The following is a 23,380-nucleotide window of genomic DNA, read 5'->3' on the forward strand; positions in this document are numbered from 1 at the left end:
AGTTGTTGTCAATGGTGTTTCATCAGACTGGAGAGAGGTGAGTAGCGGGGTACCTCAGGGCTCGGTGCTTGGCCCGGTACTTTTTAACATATTTATTAATGATCTAGATGAGGGGGTGGAGGGACTACTCATCAAGTTTGTAGATGACACCAAATTGGGAGGACTGGCAAATACTCCGGAAGATAGAGACAGAGTTCAACGAGATCTGAACACAATGGAAAAATGGGCAAATGAGAACAAGATGCAATTTAATAAAGATAAGTGTAAAGTTCTGCATCTGGGTCAGAAAAATGAAAAGCATGCCTACTGGATGGGGGATACGCTTCTAGGTAACACTGTGTGTGAACGAGACCTTGGAGTACTTGTGGATTGTAAACTAAACATGAGCAGGCAGTGTGATGCAGCGGTAAAAAAGGCAAATGCCATTTTGGGCTGTATCAACAGAGGCATCACATCAAAATCACAAGATGTCATAGTCCCATTGTATACGGCACTGGTCAGACCACACTTGGAGTACTGTGTGCAGTTCTGGAGGCCTCACTTCAAGAAGGACGTAGATAAAATTGAAAGGGTACAGAGGAGAGCGACGAAGATTATCTGGGGCCAAGGGACCAAGCCCTATGAAGATAGGTTGAGGGACTTGGGAATGTTCAGCCTGGAGAAAAGGAGGTTGAGAGGGGACATGATAGCCCTCTTTAAGTATTTGAAAGGTTGTCACTTGGAGGAGGGCAAGATGCTGTTTCTGTTGGCTGCAGAGGAAAGGACACGCAGTAATGGGTTTAAACTTCAAGTACAACGATATAGGCTAGATATCAGGAAAAAGTTTTTCACAGTCAGAGTAGTTCAGCAGTGGAATAGGCTGCCTAAGGAGGTGGTGAGCTCCCCCTCACTGGCAGTCTTCAAGCAAAGGTTGGATACACATTTTTCTTGGATGCTTTAGGATGATTAGGGCTAATCCTGCGTTGAGCAGGGGGTTGGACTAGATGGCCTGTATGGCCCCTTCCAACTCTATGATTCTATGATTCTATGATTCTAAAAGTGCTACACTCAATATGCCAGCAAATTTGGAAAACTCAACAGGATTGGAAAAGGTCAGTTTACATTCCAATCCCAAAGACGGGCAATGCCAAAAATGTTCAAAATACCGCACCATTGCACTCATTTCCCATGCTACCAAAGTTATGCTCAAAATCCTACAAGCTAGGCTCCTGCAATATGTGGACCGAGAACTTCCAGAAGTACAGGCAGGATTTCGAAGAGGCAGAGGAACTAGAGATCAAATTGCCAACATACGCTGGATCATGGAGAAAGCTAGGGAGTTCCAGAAGAACATCTACTTCTGCTTCATTGACTATGCTAAAGCCTTTGATTGTGTGGAGCACATTGAGGCTTTTGAACTCTGGTGCTGGAGAAGACTCTTGCGAGTCCCTTGGACTGCAAGGCGAACAAACCAGTCAGTCCTAGAGGAGATCAGCCCTGACTGCTCTTTAGAAGGCTAGATCCTGAAGATGAAACTCAAATACTTTGGCCACCTCATGAGAAGGAAGGACTCCCTGGAGAACAGCCTAATGCTGGGAGCGATCGAGGGCAAAAGAAGAAGGGGACGAAAGAGAATGAGGTGGTTGGATGGAGTCACTGAAGCAGTTGGTGAAAACTTAAATGGACTCGGGGGAATGGTAGAGGACAGGAAGGCCTGGAGGATCATTGTCCATGGGGTCGCGATGGGTCGGACACGACTTCGCACCTAACAACAACAACAACAACAACAACAACAACAACAACAACGAAGAGTATTCATACAATAGTATTTATATAAGAGTGACGGGGACTTATCCCACAAGGAGACTTTGCTGCAATGGGGATGAGCAGAGGAAGAGGACGTGTCTTGCGGGCTTCTCCACCAGGCAGTATCATCCCCTAGCTGCAGCTAGCTGGCATGCACTCGTACATGAATTCCAGGGGAGGTGGGCTTTATAAGGGAGCATCCAGTAAGAAACAGCCTCTTCCTTTGCCTTCTGCAGCCATTTCAGCATCCTACCACCCTCCCACAGAATTAAGTTTTGTTTTGTAAGTGTCATTATTGTATATGTTACTGTTGTATGTTGACTCTTGTATGTTATTATCACAGCAAGCGAGTTTAAGTATGGGGAGGTTCATGTGGGGAGGGCCCAAGCTTGTGCACTGGCCTCCTCAGGGTATGGAGGCTCTGGTTGGGCCATGTGGATGTGGGCCGGAAAGCACTTCACCAAGCAGTGAGGATATGGTGTGGTACACATTTCCAGGGAGCCTCAGTAGAGGTGGATGCCCATCAGGCTCCTCAAGTGGCCACCTCCCGTGGGATGGCAGGCTTTGTGTGGCTTCTCGAGCTTAGCCTGCTACTTAATTGTGCCCCTGCAATTGTGGTCTGCAAATGGGCAGTTTTCCTCCCCTTGTGGCACCACGCTCAAGTTTATTAAAGCTGTGGCCATGTTTTGACAAAATGTATATGTCAGAATCCCTACTTCCGACACTATATTCCCCTGCAGAAGCAAATCTTTGTGCATTCATTTGCTTTCTTGTTTTACATGGTTGTTTCAAAACAACAGCACTGTTACAGAACAGTACAAATGTACAAAATATAGTCAATACCACATTTGTCTTCAGAACAACCTTGTTAGGTTAGCCACAATTTTAGCGATGCTCAATATTTTGGGGCAAGAACTTGATTAAAGATTGCGCCTCCCAATAGGAATCTATGTTCCAGCTCTAGTCTTCCTAGTAACTTGGCCCTTTCTTTAAGAGAGGTTAGATCAGCTGCAGCTTATGCTAGGGCTTTTGTCCTAGTGACTTTACCTTCACAGAATTTGCTGTGGTGAGGCAATATCTTCCTGACCTTCCTTCATCTTATAGAACAGAACTCTTTCAGACGACTTTCACTGATTCTGGGATTTTTCTGGGCTAGGCTGTTGGTTTAACTAACAATGTGACTTTATGGACATATTGATTTTATTGTTTAGGCATGTTTCAATCCACTCCCCCCATACCAGGCTGTGAAAAAACAAAGTACCAGTTTTAGGTAGCTTTAGCATGTCAATGTATTCACAAACTATAATTTGTATTTTAGCATATCTAGTTAACTGTTGCCAATATATTGAATCCCTAGGCCATTTTTTAATTCTTTCTGTTCATGAGAACGTTTGCAAAATGGTGGATATTTTAACTACTATCATTCCATTTTTAATCTGATGGTCAATAAACATAAGAGAAATACAACGAACTTTCAGTTCAGCTTTAGTAACATTGGCACATGGAGTTCTCATATTACGCAAATATATTGGTTAATAAGACAGATTTAACTTCCACAAAGTCACTGTAGTTTCCTGTCAATTTTCCTTGTTTTTTAAATTTGCCCTATAATTGAGGTAGTAGTTTGAGTAATTTGCACTAATGAAAGCACACTATAGATTTCATCCTTTGATTATTCAGCCATTAAAATTGCAACTGCTTAAAAATATGCTTACTGGAAACACCATTAATGAATTCATTTTAACCATAAAAATATGAGCTGAGTAAGGCCTATAGTACAGTTGCAATCCCCCAAGTGTGGGGTGAAGATCTCCCACAATTACAACTGATCTCAAGACTACATAGAATGCTTATTTATATTACTAGGAGCAAAGCCCATTGAATCCAGGAATACGAGCACTAGAGTTTGGTGGGGGGAAGAGAAAGGGGAGGATTTATCCAGTCTGTAAGGGCATGAGGTTGAATTGTGGGTTGTGTGTGTGTGTGGGAGGTTCTGGTGGCATGGTGACAAATGAGGGCATGGGTGTGGAGAGATGGGTGTCAAGAAACTGTGGTCTGGAATGTTCGTTGAGTGTGGGAGAGGACTGACCTTTGGGAATTGTGGCATAGTGGTTACAGATGAGCTTTCCAGAGCCATGTCTTCAGATATGTGAAGGGAAAATCAGAGATTACATGGCAACCAATTCCTCCTAGTTCTGCGTCATTTCCTTTCTTGTGTGAATTAGGCTACAGACACCAAAATGTCCCCCTGTCCTAATACACATGGGGTACTTACAGTACACAGGTGTCCACCCTGCTACTTCTGTCTTAATTTTTTTCACTTTTAATAAAATGTTAGGTGCCCACATGCTTCTTTCACGATTGCCCCTGGCTGGGCAGGGGGGGGAGGCTGTGTTGCCTCCCTATTGGTCCCAAGTCTGGGGGGAGCAGGGCCAATCGGAAGGCATGAAGTGGTCCAAAGACCGGGCTCTGCCTACCTAGGCCTTAGCTTTTTATTATACAGCGAAGCTATTTCAAATAGTTGTCTTTTAATCATAAATAAGCCTGCGACATAATTAGAACGGTTTGTTTTAATGAAAAACAAAATCATTGAAGCCCACAGGTGACATCTGCCAGGGCAAATCTGGAGGTGACACAGAGAGACATGTTCTGGTGTAGGGCAGAGGGCCATTTCCTCACACATCCTCTGGGTCCTCTTTGTGGCCTGGCTTCTCCAAAAGACCAGCTAGACATATTCCTGCAAAGCAAACACATGATGGAAAGCAGAGATTGTGGAATGCTGGCATCCTCCAAGGACTTCCACCGCCTTCAGTTGGCCAACATCCACTGGTGTCTGTCAGCCGGCCTCCACGGACTTCCACCTGCAAATGGCCGCTGGCTCACATTCATTCATCATCCATTCACGCAGTGTGCCGCACTGAGGGTGGATAGCCACACAGCAATGGACACCCCCCCCATTCAGACACACATTCACACCTCCATTCACACCAGTGCACCACACTGAGGGTGAAAAGCCATGCAGCAATGGAACACCCCCATTCACTCACTCATTCACACACACATTCATATCAGTGCCCCATGCTGATAGCAGAAAGCCCCTCAGTTATGGAACACCCCCATTCTTACACCCCCATTCACACACCCTCCCCAGCTGCCATTCACCAGTTTCTGTCCCCTTCCGCCAGCCAAGTTCTGCCAGCTTCTGTCAGCTAACATCATCAGGTGCTTCTGACCATGGCACTCTGCCAGCTTTGAGTTGCCAGTTACCACTGCTTACACTACAAGTTCCCCCGCTTTTGCAAGACAACTTGCCTTCCTGTGCTTCTCTCCTCTGCATCCCTTCTACTCCTTTGCTGAACCCCTGGATCTGGGTCCCTGCCTGTGTCTAAAGGAGAAACAGAGAGGCATGCCAGACTTCAAGGCCTGTCTGAAAACTCGGGGGCAGGTGGACTTGGGCCAGCAGGATAGTCCTCCCATGTTCCCTTCCCTGCTCCTTCAGAGACAGGGCTCCCCACCAGCCATTCAGGGACTGCAGCAAACTATTCACCACAGATCCATCAATCTCCATGGCATCCCACCCTTCCTCCATGACACTCAGGGTGAATCGCTTGAGTCTCCCATCCTCCTCGCAGCCTCCCTCCTCCCCACTCTTCCCCTGGCTGGCCTGCATGCCCCTGAGCTTGCCATCCTCTGAAGTTGTCAGTGTCCCCGTGGTGACAAGGCCTCCTTGTGGGAGTGGCCCTGTGATGTCACAAAAGGGCATGGAAATGAGCCCCTCCCCCTCCCACTCACTTCACCCCAGTAAACAGATAGGGTGAGGGGACCTTTTGTGGGCAAGGGGGACAGGAGGATCAGTGTTTAGCTGCTTCTGTGAATTCGGAGTCCTATGAAGAGGCTGTGTTCTTAGCCTTCACCGGCATCCCTCCCCAGGGCACCCCTTGAGATTCACAAGCCTATCAGGATCACAAAATGTCTCCCTTGAACTGTCTGTTAGGCTGAAATGACTGCAAGCCATTTCACTGGTCAGTTTCGCTTCTCCCACACTTCCAAGCATAGAAATGAAACAGACCAAGAAAATAGTTCACAGCCATTTCAGTCTGATGTATGCACCCACCCTACTGATAGACTGAAATTATGTGAGCCATTTCGCAGGTTGATTTCACTTCCCCTGCTTGGAAGTGGGGGTGGGGGGGGGGAAGGAGAGCAAAACCATATGGCTGCCAGCCTAACAGTGGGGCAGATCTGCTTAAAAGCAGGGGGAAGCAAAATGGACTGACATTTTGAAATGGCTCACAGCCATTTCAGCCTAACAGATGATGGGCATAATTACCCCACTATTAGGCTGAAATGACTGTGAAGAATAAACAGTTGGTGCAGAATGAAAATAATCTTTAATAATCTTTAATAACTGAAGGGCCCATATAGAATCAGAGTCCAGTAGCAGCTTTAAGACCAACAAAGATTTATTCAGGGTGTGAGCTTTCGAGTGCAAGCACTCTTTGTCAGACTAAGAACTCCTTACATGACTGTGGGAATATATAGCAAAAATTAATTCTCTTACATTAGTAAACTGTGTCACACATCCAAATACAGCCAATGATAATTCTTTGCCAGAACAGCCAATCAATTCCCTTGAAATTCAGTTCTTATTCACACAAACATGGGAGAAATAAAACTGTCTGTGAAAGGCTATCACGCCACCATATGTTGCTTGCCCCATCTGTTCCTATACCAGTGCCAAACATTCTTACAAGGTAATTGCCGGTAACTGTCTTATCCCAAAGCCAGGGAAGAGCCCATATGTGTTTTGCATGCACTTCATCGAGCCCGTTTGGGCTCCCTTGTGGAGTTCCACAGGGCTCGGTGCTCTCACCCACGCTTTTTAACATCTTTATGCGCCCTCTGGCTCAGCTGGTCAGGGGCTATGGCTTGGGCTGCCATCAGTACACTGATGACACCCAGCTATATCTCCTGATGGACGGCCGCCCGGATTCCCCCCGGATCCATTTGCTAGATGTTTGGCAGAGCAGAGCTGCCTGAAACTCAACCCTGCCAAGATGGAGGTCCTGTGGTTTGGGGGGAAGGGAGCAGATCAGGAAGTGCGACTACCCACCTTGGCCGGGACACAACTTACTATCACATCCCAAGCCAGGAATTTGGGTGTGACCTTGGATGCCTTGCTAACATTGAAGGCCCAGGCCAAGAAGGTAGCGGGCCAGGCTTTCTTCTATCTTCCCAGGCCCGGCTACTCGCGCCCTACCTGTGTCCTGACCACCTGGCCACAGTGATCCATGTGACGGTCACCTCCAGAATAGATTTCTGTAACTCGCTCTACGCGGGCCTACCCTTGCGCCTGATCCAGAAATTGAAGCTGGTGCAAAACATCCAGCTGGTGCTGAGGCAGCTCCATTAGTTACCAGTTGCTAGCCGGATCAGGTTTAAGGTTTTGATTTTAATCTTTAAGGCCCTCTGCGGTCTGGGACCCACATATTTGAGGGACCGCCTGACGCCCTATGCCCCCCGCAGGGCATTACGGTCCACGGGGACTAACTTGTTGGTGGTTCCCGGCCCCTGGGAGGCACGTCTGGCCTCGACCAGGGCCAGGGCCTTTTTGGCCCTGGCCCCTACCTGGTGGAATGAGCTCCTGAAAGAGCTGCAGGCCCTACGGGATTTACTAGCTTTCCACAGGGCCTGCAAAACGGAGCTCTTCCACTATGCTTATGGCTGAGGCCGGCATTGCCTAGTGAGATTGGGTCGCCCTCTTCTGCAGTCCTCTCAGGCTATCCCTGGTCTCCTCCTTGGGTTGCCATGTTGGGTTGGTTGATGTATTTATGTACTAGGATTAGGCTTGTGCGATTCAGCCGCCGAAGCGGCCGTTACCTCCGGGCGCAGCCAGCGCCGTGCCGCGGGGGGGAGGGCGGTGCCGGTAGCCGCGTGACAACGGGCGCAACAATGCAGGCGTGGAATTCCGTGCCTGCGTGGTTGCGCCCGCTGTCATGCTGCTGCCGGCACCGCCCTCCCCCCCCGTGGCGCGGTGCTGGCTGTGCATAGAGAGAACGGCCGCCAAAGCGGCCAAATCACACAAGCCTAATTAGGATGGTTTTTATGTATTAGAGGTTTTTATCGGGAGGGTTTATATGCTGTTACCCGCCATGAGCCTAAGGGGAGTGGCAGGCTATAAATCCTAATAATAATAATAATAATAATAATAATAATAATAATAATAATAATAATAATAATAATAATAATTCATCAGAGGAAATTTACTGATATATAAATATAAAGCATAAATATATTTCAGAGAGCATGAACAGTGTGCAATTCTTAACTAGTTGTTAATATTTAGAGATTTGAATCAGTATTAACATATACTACATTTTCACAGAGCATATACAGAGTACATTTCATAATTAGTTAATATCTAGGGGACTGAACCTTTATTACATATTTCTTAATTTCAAAGGAATCTCTATTTAGATTGTTTTAATAATTGTTTACGGACCATACTGGCCTTTTAGATTCTTTTTATTTTCATTCCCATACATACACAAACAGAGGGAGCTGTCCAGGTTTGTCCTTGCTCTTATCTACATATGTGTCTGCCAGGAGATATCCTCATTTAATCCATTAAGGTAAAGAGTTTTCAGTTTCAAAATCCATTTTGCTCCTTTCCTCTACAGAATTCTATCAACTGTCTGTGAGATTTGAATATAACTTAGAAAAAAAGTCTGTAGGTTTTTTGATTTTGTGTTCTAAGAAATGTTTGCAGACATTAAAACCTAACAGCTGATGAGCAAACCCACCCTGCTGTTAAGCTTAAATGGATAGTACCCATTTCACTGTTTGAAAGTGGAGAAGCAAAATGGACTGGTAAAATAACTGGCAGCTATTTCAGTCTAACTGCTGATGGGTTCAACCACCGCACTGTTAAGCTGAAATGGCTGTGAGCCATTAAACATATCTGTTTTGTTCTCCCCACCCCCTTCCATTTCCAAGTGGAGGGAAGTGAAAACAACCTGGGAACTGACTTGCAGCCATTTCACCCTAACAGATGACAGTGTACCCACACTGCTGGTTAGGCTGAGATGACTATGAGCCATTTAATGGAACAGTTTCACTTCCTCCGGCAGGGGGAAGCAAAACTGACTGGTGAAATGGCTGTTAACCATTTAAACCTAACAGTGAGGTGGGTTTGCCTGTCAGCTGTTAGATTGAAATGGCTGTGGACCATTAAAACCATCTATTTTGTGCTCCCCCTGCTTAGAAGTGGGGAGAAGGGAAACAGTTAAATGGCTACTCCCCTTTCCAAACAATGCCTTCCTTTCTCCTGGCTATAACAAGTGGGGAGAAAGGGGGATCTAAACTGGATAGTTCAGTTCAAGGCATCTTTGGTTTAGTTTGGTTTGTACCCACCCCTAGCTGAAATATTTTGCAGAATGGACTAAAATGGCAGAGGCCAAGAATAAGAAAAGTTTAGTGAGGTCTTTTGTGAAATATGTATATTGGGATTGTCCTACTTTATTCTACTTTTATTTATGGATAAATGATTGTTTCCTCCTGTTTTGTTCTGTTTGTTTCTATACTGTTTTTTTTTATTATTGCTCTGGTCTAAGACAGTTTAAATAAAATTCTATTCTATTCTACGGTTTGGTAAAGTGGGGAGATTTCATTCCAGAATGGAGTGCACTTACACAAGAACAAAGCAATATAATGAGAATCTGTAATGATCTCACACTGCTCTGCTAACAGTTTTGGGGAGCTATGAAACAAAAAATCCTTAGAAAGACAGGCAGCAAGCAAGCAAGCAATTTGGCCAAAAGTGCCTGGATAAAAATAAGAATTGTACCAGTGTAGATGTAACATGAAGCCAAGCCTTAATTTAACTATAGTTAGTTTATGAAAGCAGTGTTCGGCTTCAAGAGTCACTCCTGGGTGTCTGCCCGTTGCTTTTAACCCAGTCCTAGTTCGAATGAATCCCTCCCATCCACAATGAATTTGATTTCTCCTCCTTTGCATATTTAAACTTTGCTATCAATTTATACAAAAAAGAAACCATAGCTAATTATAATGGTGGTTAATTAACATGGTCTCAGTCTGGCTTGAATAAGCACAGTTAGTGAAGTACATCATGTTTTGATATTATTACACATGTTTACTAAGCCATTCAGTCACTAGCATGTTCATGCTATTTGTTGTATTGAGAGTTCTATGCAAAATGTTCCATGGGTTTGGCACTGTTAACTTTGGAAGAAGAGGGGATAAAATCCTAGGCTCCCCTCTCTATTAAAGGGGCAACACCTCTTAGCTGGGCAGACAAAATATGGTGTCCATTAATCTCTGGATTGGGGCCACCGGTAAAACAATGTCTTTGCTTGCTTAACATTGTCTCTTCAAAGGATAGCAGTCTTTGTTTTAACTAAACCACTGTTCTCTTATGCAGCTATTCAGATTGCGAGACTTATCTGACCCTCAGATACTGTAAGGCTAAATTTTAGCAGATATTTGTTCCAAGGCATGAGAACTGGAGCAGGCATGACATATCAATTAGTGTTTTCTGATTGTTGCTGTTGATTTAAGGCAGTGTACATAACAGTAGGCAATAAGTACACTAACATACATAATAAAAGCTTTGGGGGCCATAATCTAGAAAAGATTAGTTATATTAATGGGGTTTCTTCTAATGTTAGCTTTACATTATAAATCTAGTCTGATCTGCAAGTATTGGCCCCAGTTCCAAGGCACATGGATATGGTTGTGGGCTGCCCCCGCACTCCTGTATATGTGTATCTGGGAACAGAGTCTGAACTATCTATGCGGATGTAGGGACATTCACTTTTAACAGAACCTCATTACTGCATGTTCAGTTCTGAGAGACAGATGTAGAGACCCCATACTGGTAGCTGCTGTTACACCGCCCTTTTGTACACACTAGTCCTCATCCATAAAGAGATGTAGAGGTAGAAACCTGCTTCCACACATCAATACCTGCTGTTCTGGAAGAATGAATGTCTGTGCTAATATTCCTGCTAACAAATCATCATAAACTTGATTTGCTCAGCCCTTGGCAAATCTCCATGATATCAATGCCAGCTGGACCGAGGTGGGTCAGCCATTCTTGTGCTTTTAGATCTGTTGGCCGCATTTGATGTGGTTGTCCACAAGCTACTGGCTCACCACCTCTCTAGGACCATGATTAGGGGGACTGCACTACAATAGCTGGTTTCCTTTTTCCGTAACCAGACACAGAGGGTTGTTGTGGGGGATGAGTTATCAGCCCCCCTTGGGCTCCCATGTGGAGTGCCACAGGGGGCAATACTCTCTCCCACACTTTTTAACATCTACATGTGCCCTCTAGCCCAGCTGGTCCAGTGCTATGGGCTGGGTTGCCACCAATATGTGGATGCCACCCAGCTCTGCCTCCTGATGGAGGTCAGCTGAACTTCCCCCTGGATACATTTTCCAGCTGTTTGGAAGCAGTGGCTGGATGGCTTAGGCAGAGCCATCTGAAACTCAACACCTCCAAGACAAAGGTCCTGTGGCTGGGTAGAAGGAGACAGGCTCAGGAAGCATACCTTCCATGCCTGGACAGGGTACAATTAACACCTGTAGCTGTTGCCAGGAATTTGGGAGTGATCTTTGATGCCTCAGGTCACAAAAGTAGACTGAACGGCATTTTTCCATCTTTGCCAAGTGTGGCTTCTAGCGCCCTATCTGTCTTCAGAACATTTGGCTACAGTGACCCATGCAATGGTCATTTCCATATTAGACTTCTGTAACTCACTCTACATGGGCCTTCCCTTGGCTTTGAACAAGACATTGCAGCTGCAAAGGTCCTCACTAGAATATCTTGGAGGGGCCATATTCAGCTGTTGCTGCAACATCTGCATTGGTTACCAGTTTGCTTCTGGATCAAGTTAAAGTTCTGGTTTTGACCTTTAAGGCTCTATGCAGCCTGGGTCTTTCTTATCTGCAGAACCACTTGTCTGTTTATGCCTCCCACAGGGCTCTTCACTCTACAAATATGAATCTACCGGTTGTCCTGGGGGCCCGGGACATCCCCCTGGCTTTGACCAGAGCCAGGACTTTTTTGGCCCTGGCTCCAACCTGGTAGAATGAGCTTCTGGAAGAGCTAAGGGCCCTGTTGAAGTTGTCAGCTTTCCACAGGGCCTGCAAGACTGAGCTCTTCCACCAAGCATCTGGTTGAGGATAGGGCAGGGTCTCGGTGTTACCAACAGAGGATCTCTTAATGTGTGTTAGAGAGCTTATTTGACCCGTGTGCTGAATGGTGGGGGGAGGGACTTATATCTTTATTGATTGCCATCTTGTTAATGGTTTAAGGGGTATTTTAGGAGTTTCATTGTGTTTTTATTGTCTTATTGTGAACCGCTGCAAGAAAATTGAGAGCAGTGGTATATAAATATAAGAATGAATGGATAAATAAATAAATAAATAAATAAATAAATAAATAAATAAATAAATAAATAAATAAATAAATATTCCTTATGAATTAGCATTGTTTTGCCTCATATGTATATCTTAAAATTCAATCATGTATAATGAAATAATCACTTAAAATAATTTGGAAACATCAAACATTTTGGAGAATTAATATTCTATTTTGTACACAGGGCCAGCCTACACTTTTGAGCACATGCGATGTAAGAATATTAAGATTTTCACATATCAATTTCATGTAGAAAAACAAAGCAAATCATCTGAAAGCTCTGAAAGAAGCTGCAATATGTGGCCCACTGATATGTATCCAGCGCATATAAGAATAATAACTAGGAATAAAGTTCTAATTGAATCAAAGACCCACTTTTACTTTGGATCTAGATTTGCACCAACTGGAAATGTCAAAAGCTTTGGCTTCTCACAATAAGGCATAACTAGTGGCCAAAAATGTCACCTTGTACAGCAGTGCTTCCATTTCTTTCAATATCCTCTCCTACACCAGCCTTGTTATTAACCTCTTTCCTTCCTCAGGGATTCTTCAATCAGTGCTCAGTCTTCATGGTTTAATGGACACATTTCAGTAAATGATGAGCTTTGCAATGTTTGACCTCACAGATGTGTTGAGTTGTACTGTAAACTATGGGGAAGCAGGAAGTAAAAGTGAATCACTCCCGAGCACTGTGGAAAACTTTTTGCCAGTTTTGCTTCCCTCTGCTTCCAGTGGATTACATGTGGCTAATCTAAAAAATTGGGGGTTAATTTTATTTTAACATAACTTTAACAATGCAAGTCTTTTAATGCCTAAAAGCTCAACTATATTAATATATGGAAAACATATTCATGTCTATATAAATTGCCTTGTTGAATGGCTGCAGTGGATTCACATGGCTACCTGCCTAACTGTGCTATGTCTGATGGGATTTTCCTTTCTGGAACCACTGAGAGCCTTACAGCCATATTTGTAAGGCTTAGTACACCATCTCCATAGGGTCAAGCTGAAAGGCTGCATCCTTAAGAGATGGTGTAGGGATCCCAGCTATTCCATGGGTTTTGGTGCTGTTGTGGGGGGGAACTGCCCACTCCTATCTCACTGGGGTTAGCTCATGTGCAAAATCTCCAGAGATAGATAGGTGTATCAATCAGCAGACAAGGATTCTCCCCCTTACCCCAGCCAGCCCAAAATATTCCTCAAAAAGATGTTCTTGGAAACAGGGGACCCCCCAACAACTGTCAGAGAATCAGCAAAAGTTGTTCCTCTCCCCTTCCCAGAGGGAATTTCCAATGAATCCAACCTGATCACAACATTGTGTGTGTAGTCTTGTGGCTTGTAAATGGCCATGGAAGAAATAGGTGCAAAAATCACAGCTAATTTGATAATAATGGGAAATATAAAAATGCACCAAGCACAGAATCACACATCAGCTGTACTTTGTATCAAATTGTATCTCAAATTCTTGTGTAGAATCAGGTTACCTATGGAAACCATCCTTTTACATACCATCTTCTTACATGGGGAAAAAGTCTTACACAGAGTTTAAAAACTGCTCTGTATATTCCTAGAGGCTATTAGTCAACTCTTATTAAAATCAATCATCAAACTACATAATAATTCTTGTCATATAATACTAATTATTTAGATATGCCGATAATTCACCTTGCATTATTTATTCTATGCATAAAGGGGAATCTTATATGCAATCCTACCTATAGGTCCAGTTCATACAGTGAGTGGCATATCAGAAAGAAGTTTCCTTACTAGCTTTCTTCTTGACGTTTCTTTTTCTTTATGTGTGTAGCTGTACAGTCTTAGAGTTTTTTCTTGCAAGGCCATACTATACAGAGCAACTTCTGTCTTAGTCATTTGAAATGAATGGGCTTATAGAGGAATAACTTTCCATAAGACTGCAGAGTTGATGTGCTAGAAAGCACTGCTACAATTTTTGAGAGGTTATAGCCAGAAAAAGTTCTACCATTTGATTCTGAGCAAAATGGGCCCATAGTCACATTAGTGAATTATGTATATTACATTATACCTGTCTGGCCACATATAGTTGTGACTATATACAGCTGTGTGAGATTCATCAATGTAATGTGAATTTTCTCACTGTTCAGGAGAATTGCTCTATTTGGCCAGCCCCAGCTCAATAAGCATCAACATTATACCAGCGTAATTTACCACCTTGTTAACAACTTAACTTGTATAAGTGTAACACTTCTTGGAGAGTCATTTGTGACAGGGGCCAAATTTGTCTGGAACAAATTTCTTCTAATCAATATCCTATGGAAATCTCTAATCCAGCCAACAGGTTTTCCCAGCGTTGTGATTCATGCAGCAGCATGTGATTGATGGTCTTCACTGACCTATTCTTATGTACAGTGCATATTTATTATACTGTTGACTGGTGTACAAAGGAAACATTACTTTCTGTTGCCTTGGAAAGAGAGGGATGTGTGAGGTTTATTTCTCACCACCCTTTCCCAGTCTAATCAAATTCACCAAGCATAAACAGAATCCCTTAAGCAGCAGCACACCTTATGAGGCTTCAATGCATTGGTCGCATACATTTGGATGCATTGAGGGATGCAACATCTCAATGAGTGAACTTGGTAAAGGCAACTGCTTTTTAAAAAAAAAACATGAGCCTTTTTTTAAAATAAAGAAGCTGCATTGTTCTTAATACAATGAAACTTTTGTAAATAACTTTCTGTAAAGGCACAGAACTGCTTAAATGTGTCTGCTGTGTGATGTGGCAGGAAAGGGCTCAAACATTTGCATGAGGAAAGAAGAGCTGGGATAAGACCTTATTTCTACAGGTACCGTACAAACATATACTACATCTAAATTTAAGTTATTCTGAGAAGGTACTTCCACATGTTGGGCAATAACACGGCACAGATTGCGCTGAATAAAATCCTTAAAACGTGTGAATATTTAAGCATTCAGGACTAAGAAGTTGTTATTGGTTCCTATGTCTCACAGAAGGAAGTGCCTTCTCCATTGCCAGCCTTCAGGGATGGCCTGGAGATCTTCCAGGGGATTTCTGCACCCATTAAATGTAGCAACATGCCAGTCCAATGTAGGCATTATATTCCAGCCCCTTCACATCCAGCATCTGGCCAGCTGACAGCTTGCTACCTCCTTCATTTTAAAGCGCTTCTTTGGAAATTTCATAAAGTGGATTCACCAACCTAAAAAATGCTAGCTTATGGGGAGCAACCAGCAGAAGGAAGATATGGAGGCTCAAACGCACTAGAGTCATCTGTATCATCCTGCCCTTGAACCTGCCTCCTTCTCTCAGGGATGTAAATTTCTTTTTAAAAATGGTGACATGCTTGGAGCAATGAATAGGCATGCATATAGAAATAAAAGACCTTGAATGGAGACAGACATGGTGGGGGGAGAGAAGGCAGCAGGGGGCCCTTGAGCAGTGAATAAAGACAAATACAAATTTGTTTGTGGCACAAAGAACGGCTCTCAGAAGTGGCATTCAAAAGCACTATGCATCTATGATTCCATGCATGGGTATTGCAACGGATAAGTTTGAATTAAAAAAATTAGCAGGCATCATAAGACCTTTAAACTGCTTCAAAATATGGAGGAAGGGAATTGGTTGCCTGGATTGATTGACAGGTGGAAGCGCAACACGTATAAGGTACATTGCTCTCTTCTGCCTTTTCCAGCAGCAGATGAGGAGGGTAAGATGTGTGAAGAGATGGCAGACAAAGGTGAGATAAGAAAAAAGACTAGAAAGCCCTGGAAGGTGCAATATAATTTTGTGCTTTGCCATCCCGTGAGTGTGATGCTAATTTAGCTAATGGGAAAAAATGCCCCCAGTATTACAAATGATTTCCAGAGTACAATGACCAGTTGCCCTGGAGAAAATGTCTGGTTTGGATGGTGGACTCGATGGCATTATATTCCAGTGATGATAGCCCAGAGGCCTACCAGGGTTCTTTTACCTGGTGCAACATTCCAATTATCACACCAGGCAGAAAACCTTTTTAATATTAATTTATTTACTACTGCAAAGAAATAGACACAGGGGAGTTCCCAAATCTGTGTGACAAATAATAGAATTATATAGTGTTAAATACCCTTTCCTTGGGGGCTGGGAAAGATGATGCTGTTTACAGGATGGGCCAATAACCTGGGGTCTCTCCATCCCCACTCTACCTCCCAGGAACAGCCTACAGCTGTTATGCCAGCCTTCCAGAAACTACTGACAGGGATCTGGGTATTTGACTGGGATCAATCCCAGCCACCAAAGTTTACACATTTTAATGTCATACTCATGTCTTCTGGCCTTGGTGATATGACCAGCTTGACCCTGTTCAGAGCATTCCCTCTGCCGACTCATGGTGACGCTGCATGCGGGAGAGGAACACCCTGCTCTCCTCCCGATAAGAACCAAGGGCCAAAATCAGTCACCAATATGCAGAACTATAGTCAATTTCTAATAACTGTATGATCAATTGGAAGCTTGCAATCATTTTCTTTACCACCAGACTATCAGTGAGGGGCGTCCCTATCCCAACTCCGCTTCGCAAACATACACTACCACATGCCATAACATGAGACAGGCAAGTGTGTCCCTACTTTTTCCTTTTATTACAGCAAGCACCATTCTGACATGGAGCAAGATTTGTTCATTTAGGGTACCCACCCTCTGGAACGCCCTTCCAAGGAAGCGTAGACTGGCTTTCTCCCCTATGTGACATCTGCCAGCAGCCAAACCCTTTTTCTTTTATATTCTCATGTCCACTTATAGTCAGTCGGTCTGGTGTTATTCTTTTTGTGTTTAAAATGTTATTTTATATCATATTGTTTGAGTACTCCTGATTAATTTTTAAAAAGAATGAAATATTTTGGAAGTAATACTAGCCCTCTTGTCTGTTTGGAAACACCACAGCCTTCTTTTAGCATGATCTTCTCGAAAGCAGAATCACCAGCATAAAGTCTCTTTTGTAAAGATGTGACTTTCAGATTTGAAAGATATTCCACATCTTGTATCAAAAGAGAATTAAACAATATTAATTCAAAATAAGTTTCAAAAGTCCTGCTCCGTGGCTATGGAAATGATTGAAGGGCATTAGCCCCAGGGAGCAATATCTTTCATTGCTATTTCCTTTGAGTTTCTTCATTAGAAGAAAAAAAATGTAGGGGAAAAAATACTCCTCCCCAAATGCAAATACATTTGGCCAAGCCCTTGTAGAGTAAAAGAGCATCATCTGTTTACCTGAGCACCTGCTAAAATCTCTGAAGCCCCACCTCTTGAGAAACTTGTGAAACAATCTGGGAACTGAGCCAAAGTCTACACTTCTGCTATATAAGAGTCATCAAAAGACAGGTGCCTCTTTAGGAGCCTGTCGCTTGGTACATGCTGCCAAGCTCAAGCCAAGATGCATACAGGCAGGAGGGCATGCATACCACTATGGATACCAATGCTAGTGATCGCCCTAACACACCACCAAGGTAGGAGACTTTAACAGACCTTTGTTTCCTGTACACACAGTTATTGCCCAGCTCCTCCGAGGTCCAAAAATCTTTACAGTGATTTTGTTTGCTTTGCTTTGTTAAAACTAATTAAAGCTTTAAAAAATATTTTCCTTTCCCCCCCCCCCATCATTACTGTTCCATTCCATTGTCAGTGCATTCAGGTTTTATTATCCCATTGTCTAGATGTAACAGTGGATCGTAAAAGACATCAAGAAATAGTTCCACCGTTTTCTTCAGGTCCTTTTGTTATCAGAAATGAAATTTAGAAATTGTGGCTTTTGAAAACCATAAAACTGATAGTTAAAAGAAATATATCTCCCTTGTATCACCTCTCATAAATATAGAAATCAAAGGATTTCTATGTGTGGTTGCCAACAGATGTCTAAGGGACATCTTTGCTCCAAAAATTGTGACGGCTGCTATTTGTTTCAGAATATTTCCATCCTATGGAAGGCTACAGAACAGGTGCCCAGGTGTCAAACTGCTCCTGTTCAGGCACCAGTCTGTGTATGACTGAAGATTACAGGTGCTATTGAGCCTTAGTTGGAAAGTCAACATAAGTTTTTTTTCCCCCCAATTGATTTCAAAGGAATTGACAAACACTGCATTCTGGTATAACAAGGGAATTACAACAATGGAATCTGTAACGCTCCTTGTGATCATCTGTGTCTTTATTTATGAGAGGTGATACAAGGGAGATCTCTTGCAAGAGACTTGCCAACACTAGATCCATTCATATTCACCTGATTGATCCTACTCCCAAAAAATCTGAATGGCTGTTGCAGCCCTTGAAATTGGACAAAACATAGTTGCTGGTGAGAGGCAAAAACTAGGTGACAATTATCTCCACAGCAGCATATTCTGTCATTGTGCAAATGTTTTATCTGTGTCATCTTTATTTTTCCTTCATACTTTGAACAATTGAAAATACATATTAAACTGGATGCTTTTGACTTAAATGCAAGCTATTTTTACGAGGACACCAATAAATATGATGGACACTGAACTAATGTAACTGATGCAGGGCATTTGGAATGCAGTGTATTACTATCACTGAGAGCTGTTTCAATTGAGATACCATCTCTAACCAATTCAGCCTGGAGAAATACCACAGAATTCCATGCAGCTTTTTCAGGGGGAGTTATATGCAATTTACACTAAGTTTCCATTTGTGAAGCAATAATGACCTTTGCCAGGTCCTAGTGTGCTGCCACAGATTGATTCAGTACAATAGTATGAACCTGTTCTTTAAAAAGCCCAGATTCTCTATGGTGAATTTGTTTTAGATTTTTCGGTTTTGATTCATTGGCAACTAATTTTGACTTAGTAAGATTTAGTGATAGGATCCAGCTCAATTATAGCCTTCTTCCACTGGCTTAGGGTCATGAATGTCAATTTCAGATCACAACAGCATAGGAACAAAGACAAATTCCATGACAAATTCCATATATACGAATGGAATTGAAATAACATGCAGTATATAATAATTTATCTAAATCTGAGCTATTCCTGCATATGGAATACTGTGCACAGTACTGGCTGCCCCAACTCTAAAAAGATATCATAGAGAAAAGGTGAAAATAGAATAACCCAAACAATCAAGAGTTAGAAAAAATTTTCTATGAGGAAAGGCTGTAAATAAAGGATAAACTACTGAAGGCTTTGAAGGTTTTCAATTTTTTAAAACCCTTGGAGTTTATAAAATAATTATTGGCATGGAGGAAGTGAACAGAGAGAAATTCCCTTTCCCTCTTAACACTAGGATGTGGAGTTACCTTATGAAAATGTATCAGTAGATTCAGAGCAGATAAAAGAAATGGTTATTTTCATGCCTTACTCATAAGCTTCCAGGAAGTATCTGCCTGACCATTGTTGGAAACAGGATGGATGTTGAACTGTTTTATCTAGCAAGGATCTTCATGTTTCGAGTTGTACTCATATATTGATTTATTTGTCGTATGGCATGTGTGTAATATAGCTAGGAGATCATAAAATTGGCTGCCAGGCAAGAGATATTCAGTAGAAGTTTGCCATTGCCTGTCCCCATGTCACAACCCTGGTATTCCTTGGAGATCACCCTTCCAAGTGCTTGCTAAGGTTGACTCTGCTTAGCTTCTGAGATCTGACAGGACTGGGCTTGCCTGGGCTATCCAGGTTAGGTTTATATATAGAATTATACTTTCACCTTCCAAAAACCTTTGATTTTCTATCCCACAAATTAGCAAGGCTATACTACCATTATATGAGCCTCTTGTGGCGCAGAGTGGTAAGGCAGCCGTCTGAAAGCTTTGCCCATTGAGGCTGGGAGTTCGATCCCAGCAGCCGGCTCAAGGTTGACTCAGCCTTCCATCCTTCCGAGGTCGGTAAAATGAGTACCCAGCTTGCTGGGGGGTAAATGGTAATGACTGGGGAAGGCACTGGCAAACCACCCCATATTGAGTCTGCCATGAAAACGCTGGAGGGCGTCACCCCAAGGGTCAGACATGACTCGGTGCTTGCACAGGGGATACCTTTACCTTTACCTTTACTACCATTATGCCTGGCATATTTATATGTGAGGGGGTTCACACTATCCTAGAAACACTATCCTTCCCTTTATCATTGTCTTTGGCTTTAAGCCTTAAATCTCTGGTCAACCAACTTTTTCCATTTATTTTGCAAAGGATCATCTTTTAATCTGAGTAGGAGTTTAGATCTGTTGTTGAAGAGAATCTTATGAGTATAAAAGAATGTGGCCGAGCTGCTGATTCCAATAAAGGAATTGCAAATTCTTGATGGATGGCTGTATCAGATGTAGATTTTGGTAATCATCTTTCTCAAAAATCTTGAAATAAATCATCTCTGAGAAGCCTTTTATCTATACATTTTTCTCCATAAAGTATCACTTATTTTCTCCCAGAATGTTTGTATGGCTGATGGATAATATTTCCGTCCTTCTGTGTGAAAGTTACAGGGTTATTTTATTCAAAAGAGATTGGAATTGATCTTTCCAAGATAAATTTTGGATATCAAATATCTAAAGACAGTTACTTCTTCAATGCTGGCATTTACCAATTTCCAATATTTTTCTTTGGACAACAGCTTTGTGCAAAGATGACAATTTTTGATTTTTCAGCATTTATTGTTAGGCCTTCAATTGTACAATAAGAATGAAAACTCATCAGCATACGTTTCAGGCCTATTGGTTAAGTGGGATAATAATGCTGAGTTATCAACATAAATTAAAATTGATAGCCCATGATTATTTTGCAGCTCAGTATCCATAAGTCATTGATAAACCAGTGGTTTTGCTTGCCTAAGTCCCATTTCTAATATATGTGAGTTGAGCTGATGATTTAGCCAAAACAGTTTAATTGCGGCAAGAATGAAGCCACCATCCTTAGTGCGATAGAATCTTAAGATAGCCGCTGCACTCTTCTGAGCAGAGTCAGCTACAGAGCGTATATGAGCAGTCTGCTTTCCTAGCATAGAATCATAGAGTTGGAATGTACCTCCTGGTCATCTAGTCCAACCCTTATACCATGCAAGACACCCACAACCCTATCACTGACACTGGAAAATTATGCCAAGATATTTGAAGCATTTAATTTGCTCAATATGATGTTGGCCAATATGCCAAACAAAACATTTTGCCCTGTTGTTAAAGCACTTAATTTTTGTTTTGGTATAATTAATAACTAGGTGTTCCCCCTGGCAGTGCAAATCCAAAACTTCCAAGGCCCTTTTCAGTCCTATTCTGATCTGTGAGAGAATTACCGGATTGTCAGCATACATGAGTATGGGCAGCCTTTTGTTTGCAAGTTTAGGGGGTGAGGTAGGGAGCAATATAGCAAATTAAAGTAATTAAAACTTAAAGTTAAAAGTATTTTTTAAAACCCGTTTAAAAAGTGGGGTTTGATCAGGAACCCTAAACAAGAGAACAAGGAAAGAAAAATAATGCCATGTAAACTGTTCTGAGCTATTCTGAGCTCAGCTTGCTCAGGCTGATGCCCTAATTAGCTATCTGCTAAGTGTTCCAAACTAAGCAAAGATAATGTTAGCTAAAATAAAATAAATTTATAGCATTCGAGAAGCAGAGAATGACTGTGACGTTGTTCTCAGTTCGCCCAGAACCTGTAACCCTCAAAACAGTATAAATATGTGCAAGTCACAGAATATTGCTGGTGTATGTTTGATAATTTCAAAGGTCTTTCCACCTTCAAAACTATTGAAGGGGCTACATAAATAAAGAACATGTGTCTATTTGAATTTAGATTATTTTTCATTTGAAAATTATGTGAACTTTCTCTGAGACAGTCAAAAAAGCAATGTGATCACAATAATCAGTGAGGAGACTCCAAGACCATTCGTATAGCACAGTCTTTTTCAACTTTTCTACCATTGAGAAAAGCCTGAAACATTCTTCAAGCTTCAAGAAAAACCAGAAGTGGTGCAATCCTGCAAAATATGGTTGGGAAGAATAGCTGTGTACATGCCCACCCAGGGTTCCTCCCCTTCCCACTCTCTCCAGGTCTATCAAGGGCCATTTTGGAAGGAGGTGGCAGGTTAATATGACCATATATGGTTATATCACCCAATAAATGTCTAACAAACTTTAAAATATATTTAAAAGTAATTAACTCCCACCCATTCAGGAAATCCTTCAAGGGCTGTCAAGAAACCTGGGATAGCATGTGAATTACAAGAAAGAGGTCCCAAGTGCATTCCTTGAAATAGCTAATTATTTTCCAGGAGATCTCCATGTAAGTGTTATGAACTCCTTAAACTACCTAACTCTGGTAGCAATCCTGCGAATGGTTATACCAGTCTAAACCCACTGATTTCAATAGCTTTAGTTTGGATTGGATTGTCACTGGATTTCAAACTGGGAAAACACCGACAATCCTACTAGCATGAATTCAAATATAGGAGGCATATCCACAACTTCAATGGCTGCCAGATTACAAGACTGCCTGCTTCTAGGTGAACCACTTGGGAGCTGAGGTCATTGTTGGAGGTCCTAATGCAGGTGCTCCCAACATCCGAAATAAGATAGATAGTGCTGGTGAAAAAAGCTCCCCCCCCCCCTCTGTAATGGCACTGAGGCTTTGGCATACCATACCCCAGAAACAATGTCTCCTTTCTTTATAGCTGGCAAAAACATTTCATTAACATTTGAAAGAAGAGAGGAACTGATGTCTTTATAGAGGTGTTTTCTGCTTTATAGTCTGTATATTTTCACTGATATTTTGTTGTGGGTTATTCTTATGGCATTGTGTGTTTTTAATTGTTTGAAACTTTTTTTTGCTATATCCTGCATACTGTCTATGTTTTGAATAAGTAAACACATTGGTCTGTATGACACTTTAACCACTTGATGGCTCATTGAATTGTTACTCCTGTGTGACCTAACAGAGCTCACTGCAACTCACTAATTCTTGTTTTTTGTATTGTTGCCACAGCCCATGCCCAAGCTGCAGATCAGCAATCCCAGTATGAAGACTATGACCAGCAATCTCACTATGATCAACAACAAAATTATGATGACTATCAATATGTCCAGCAGGGACAAGATGGTAGGTGTTTGAATTTTATTTTGTCAGGTAGGGGAGGTGAAGGGCAGGGTTACATCTTGGCAGAATTGTCTTCAACCCACTGCACTAG

The 23,380-nt window shown here is 42.4% G+C and overlaps 1 protein-coding gene and 1 long non-coding RNA gene across 2 annotated transcripts in view; one reads left to right on the forward strand and one right to left on the reverse strand.

The window, feature by feature from the left end:
* Positions 1 to 4,337: 4,337 nt before the first annotated feature.
* On the reverse strand, positions 4,338 to 5,465 carry LOC143829890 (uncharacterized). Its single transcript, XR_013228270.1, has 2 exons — positions 5,098 to 5,465; positions 4,338 to 4,522 (listed from the first exon to the last, which is right to left on the reverse strand). It is a non-coding gene; the product is annotated as an uncharacterized LOC143829890 (long non-coding RNA).
* Positions 5,466 to 17,609: 12,144 nt separating this feature from the next.
* Positions 17,610 to 23,380, forward strand: part of MUC5AC (mucin 5AC, oligomeric mucus/gel-forming) — a 64,550-nt gene continuing 58,779 nt past the window's right edge. The window contains exons 1-2 of the mRNA XM_077321447.1: positions 17,610 to 17,713; positions 23,179 to 23,292. Of these exons, the coding sequence (XP_077177562.1) occupies positions 17,641 to 17,713; positions 23,179 to 23,292 (187 nt within the window). The 5' untranslated portion in view covers positions 17,610 to 17,640. The remainder of the gene's footprint in view (positions 17,714 to 23,178; positions 23,293 to 23,380) is intronic.

Source organism: Paroedura picta, chromosome 2 (assembly GCF_049243985.1).
Source record: "Paroedura picta isolate Pp20150507F chromosome 2, Ppicta_v3.0, whole genome shotgun sequence".
Classification (NCBI taxonomy): domain Eukaryota; kingdom Metazoa; phylum Chordata; class Lepidosauria; order Squamata; family Gekkonidae; genus Paroedura; species Paroedura picta.